We start from the raw sequence: 4,309 nt of genomic DNA, 5'->3' as shown, positions 1-4,309 counted from the left end.
GTATATACTTCTTCTAGTTTCTTTCGTTTAGTAATTAAATTAAAGTATTATTTTTATCAATTTAAATTAAATACTTATATTAACACAGAAAAAAGGGGGAACAAGATCGTATTTTTAAAATTTGTATTCGCCGCGCCTATTGACTGAATTGTTGCATATCCACATTGTTCAAAAGTAACGACCAATCAGAGAACGTTTAGAACATAACATTTTTAAATCAAAAACGTAAAATTATTACAAATATTTCTTAATCAATTTTAAAAAATAAATTTTTCTGTTAGTTTCTTAATAAAAATCAATACTTTCGAATGAAATTTGGCAACACAGATTTGCAAAATTGGAAGTTGAAGGTTAACAAGCAAAAACAGTTTTTTTTAAATACCTAACTTATTAAACTTTTTAACCAGTGACTAATTAATCAAAATGTACCCAAAAGAAAACGATCCATACAGAGATACTCCTATAAGGTACTTAGGTATGAAGAAAATTCAACAAAATTATCTAGTTCAAGATTATAATATTATATTCCATTATAGGTTATGCCAATGAAGTTGGAGAAGCCTTTCGTGGTTTTATTGGAAGTAGATTAGTTCATTACAGTTATGCAGTCGCTAGTTTGTACATGTTAGCTGATACGGTGGATAAGTTGACAAAAACTTACGAGGTATGTTCAGTTTTTATACCAATAACATTTTTTTGATGTTTTGTTTTCATCAGCAAACGCACAAAGTGCATAAGACTTTATTTACTGCTACCGACGTATTTTTCTGGCAGTTTTTGGCTTCTATATCTATTCCTGGTTATACTATAAACAGGATATGCAAAGGGACAAATTATTTATTGACACGTACAAAAATTAGTGTGGCAATGAGAAACACATTGACAACTTCTGTTGCTTTATTATGTATTCCTATAATAATAAAACCAATCGATAGATTTGTTGATACGGTTCTAGATAATACTCTAAGAAAAATTGCACCTTAATTGAGTAGGGTTTGCATACATTAATTGCTAAATGAAATTGCCAAACATTCTCAGGCTCTTTATAGCAAAATTTAGACTAATATTTGCAATTTTTACTAGTATGTAACAAATAAATGCAAATATAATAATTGTTACATAGTGAGTTGTAAAATTAATCAAATTATATCTCATTATATGTATTTGTCTTTCTTTTTTGTTCTTCCTGTATCGTTTTAAAGGGCAATGACAACAAAAATCATAAACTTCACTTAATATATTAATATAAAATACATTTAACAAAAGAGAAAAGAAATAAATAAGTAGACTACATGTAGGAAAATATTATAAACGGAATTGTTCTGTATCATAAGTAGTTTACATTAAATCAGAATAATTATAACCACCAATAAAAAACTTCAATCGTAAACTGGTTTGGACTGTAATGATTTTTCTATTTCACTAACAGAGCATTCCAGCTGCATAAACAAAACTTTAATTGTCGATATAATATCATTGTACTGCTGCATAGATTTCAAAATATTGTGGGTTACTTCCTGAGACTCCTTGTAAATATCTGCATTTGAAATGGTTGCAAGCTCCAGCCTGTCTTCTAGCTTATCAATGTCAACCAACTCTGCAAAAGGGTTTACTTTTTGAAACTGAACGACAAGTTCAGCAGTTTTCTTTAATTCTGGATATAATTCAAGAATGTACTGCTTCTTCTGTTCGGTATCGAGTAGATTTTCACTGTAGTGTGGGTCAAGATAATCATTTATTTCAGGCATCCGTTGCAATATAGAAGTGACCACTTCACGACAACTTAATGCGGTTGCTATCATCGTATGCGTCTGTATAAGCAAATCAGTGACCAAATGCTTCTTTCTCACATCTTCTTCAATGTCTTTTGGTAAAATACTTAATTCCAACTGGGCGATTCGCTTCTCAAGCAGGTCGATCGTATCCATCTTAAACTAATACTGAAAATTACGAATATATATATTTCCTAGGTAGGATAAATAAATAATAATTTACCTGCCAATACAACTTTTTTTAATATTATTAAAAACTAGACTATTGCTGTGCCGTCATTTCTTTACGTTATTTATTACTCACATCTTAAAATAACTGATATTTACTCGTTGAAATATTGTTGACGTTATTGGGGAACGTATTTATCGGGTCATATACTACCGGAGGTAACTTGCTTTGCATTAAATATGACCAAAGATATGCTAACAATAAGATAAAACACAAATTAAATTAAAGATAAGTGAGTTGTATTTGTTTTCATCTTTATAATTTTGTTTAATTTTTGTGAGGTTAATTTTTTTTGTAAGATTTGTTTTTTGTTTAATTAAACACATGTTAACGCTTTGCTAAATGTTTTGAAATTTTTCACTAATGACCAACAATAGCGTGCTAAATAAACGTGAGTAAAAGAACAACTATTATATGTACACTAAGCGAGCTGTCTCTTCATGGGTTTGTTTTGTATGATTTATACACACACCAAATTACCTCCAGTAGTATATGCTCCATGATAAATACCCGTGATTTAAAACGTTACTTTTATATGTTATTTTCTACTCCAATTTGTTTTTAGTTACAGATTTTAACCAATCTATGATTTTAATCATAACGTAAATAACAGTATTAACAATAATTATGATATAATCTATGGTTGTGATTATAATAATATTTTGATTTAGAATATTTTGACAAGTTACAAAATAAAGAATAGTAGAATCGTGTAATGAATACATTTTTAAAGTTTTAAAATGAAAATAAACGAGAAAAACTTATCGGCGTTCGCGACAGCACCCACCCCAATAGATAAAGAGGGATACTTGAGTAAACGAGGTGAAGTGAACAAAAATTTCCAACGCCGCTATTTTGTGCTTAAAGGTAATCTACTGTTTTATTTTGAAAAAAAAGGGGACAGAGAACCAATTGGTGTTATTATTTTGGAAGGATGTACAATAGGTAAGTGAGCTCTTATGTTCTTAATTATTTATTAAACAGTGATATAATTATTTTTAGAGCTAGCTGAAGATGATGAGCAGTTCAGCTTTAAAATCGAATTTCATGGAACTAACAACAGGAGCTACATCTTGGCAGCTGAATCTCAAGAAGCCATGGAGCAATGGATGAAAGCACTGGCCTGTGCAAGTTACGATTACATGAAACTAATGGTAGCAGAACTGCAAAGACAACTGGATGATATTGAAGGTATACATAATGAGTAAATATTTTAGCAGTTACAAACAAATGTTGAAAATCAAATTTTACTTCTATTCCTTCCTGTTGATATACATGTTTAATAACAAACTGAATCAAATTTCATATTGCATCAAAATATCATAAGGTTGGAAAAAAATTTTGGAGTGTCATATTAGAAATGAGCATACATATATTATTTTTGTATTTGTACATACTTAAACAATTATCATGTTGTTATCTAAGTAATACAATCATGTGTTAAGATAAAAAGTAAGCTTTATAAACAAACTGCTTGACTAATATCCTATTTACTTTTCGTTATTGTCTTGGTTTAACCTCACGACTTATGCTTAGTTCGCTTTTACGTGTTTTCTGAGTAGTTTGTAGTACTCTGGATTTAAATTTTAGGAAATGAATTAAATATTTAAAAAACAAAACAATAATGAATATAAATTCCGAGGATTACATTTCAAAAAGTGGTAATACTTTCTGGTATGTTTGTTTAGAACCTCCATTGCCTGTGGCGCCTGTTCAGGGATCCCCCGTTCCACCTCCGAGACAACGACACAATCCTTTCAATAAACCAGACAACAATCCTCACCAAAGGTCACACAGTATGAGATCTGCACCAGGTAATTAAGTACATGCGGGGGTCTCACCTTTTTATAGCTTCTTAATGGCATCCTCCATAAATTATAACTTGAATCTTTTAAAATAGGACGAATCGACGAAACAAATCGACAATCTGATAGTGCGCCTACAAAAGCTAGCATCTCCTTCTGGGAACTCCATAATTCTTATGGAAGACCTATTTTGAGTGATTATAACGCTTGGAAACATTCATTGAGACTCAAAAGAGAAAATAGTACCGCAGAGACAGGAAACCTGATAAATTTGTAGTCTTATAAATTAATTTTATGGTAAACTACCGAAAAATCTCTATCAGACAATTAAAATTAATTTGTATTTGTTTTTTTTTGTATCTTATTAATTATAGATAGGAATATTTTCCCATTTGTTTGATACTTTTTTTTATTTTGTGATATTGCGTGTGTTTGTTTAAGGCTACAACTAAAATATTTATGATTTTTTTGTATATAAGTGAATAAATGAAATGTTGTCTTAT

The 4,309-nt window shown here is 29.9% G+C and overlaps 3 protein-coding genes across 4 annotated transcripts in view; 2 read left to right on the top strand and 1 right to left on the bottom strand.

Moving 5' to 3' along the window:
- The first annotated feature begins 209 nt into the window (after nucleotides 1–209).
- The window catches only part of LOC108743697 (mitochondrial fission process protein 1), a 5,213-nt gene continuing 1,113 nt past the window's right edge, over nucleotides 210–4,309 (top strand). The window contains exons 1-3 of one of the 2 annotated variants that reach the window (XM_018479282.2): nucleotides 214–475; nucleotides 537–664; nucleotides 718–1,084. In XM_018479282.2, the coding sequence (XP_018334784.1) occupies nucleotides 424–475; nucleotides 537–664; nucleotides 718–984 (447 nt within the window). In that variant the 5' untranslated portion in view covers nucleotides 214–423 and the 3' untranslated portion in view covers nucleotides 985–1,084. Of the gene's footprint in view, nucleotides 476–536; nucleotides 665–717; nucleotides 1,085–4,309 lie in introns of those variants that run through there. The other variant, XM_018479284.2, reaches the window with a different exon arrangement.
- On the bottom strand, nucleotides 1,223–2,212 carry LOC112905845. Its single transcript, XM_025979037.1, has 2 exons — nucleotides 1,996–2,212; nucleotides 1,223–1,940 (listed from the first exon to the last, which is right to left on the bottom strand). The coding sequence occupies exon 2, from the start codon at nucleotides 1,926–1,928 to the stop codon at nucleotides 1,380–1,382; it is 549 nt and encodes a 182-aa protein (XP_025834822.1). The 5' UTR covers nucleotides 1,929–1,940; nucleotides 1,996–2,212; the 3' UTR covers nucleotides 1,223–1,379.
- LOC112905844 (sesquipedalian-1-like) lies at nucleotides 2,678–4,280 on the top strand. Its single transcript, XM_025979036.1, has 4 exons — nucleotides 2,678–2,946; nucleotides 3,004–3,192; nucleotides 3,690–3,815; nucleotides 3,902–4,280. The coding sequence occupies exons 1-4, from the start codon at nucleotides 2,742–2,744 to the stop codon at nucleotides 4,081–4,083; spliced, it is 702 nt and encodes a 233-aa protein (XP_025834821.1). The 5' UTR covers nucleotides 2,678–2,741; the 3' UTR covers nucleotides 4,084–4,280.

Source organism: Agrilus planipennis, unplaced genomic scaffold, assembly GCF_000699045.2.
Source record: "Agrilus planipennis isolate EAB-ADULT unplaced genomic scaffold, Apla_2.0 scaffold809, whole genome shotgun sequence".
In the NCBI taxonomy this organism is placed as follows: Eukaryota; Metazoa; Arthropoda; class Insecta; order Coleoptera; family Buprestidae; genus Agrilus; species Agrilus planipennis.
Note: the sequence above shows the minus strand (reverse complement) of the source record. Positions and strands in the feature narration are given on the sequence as shown.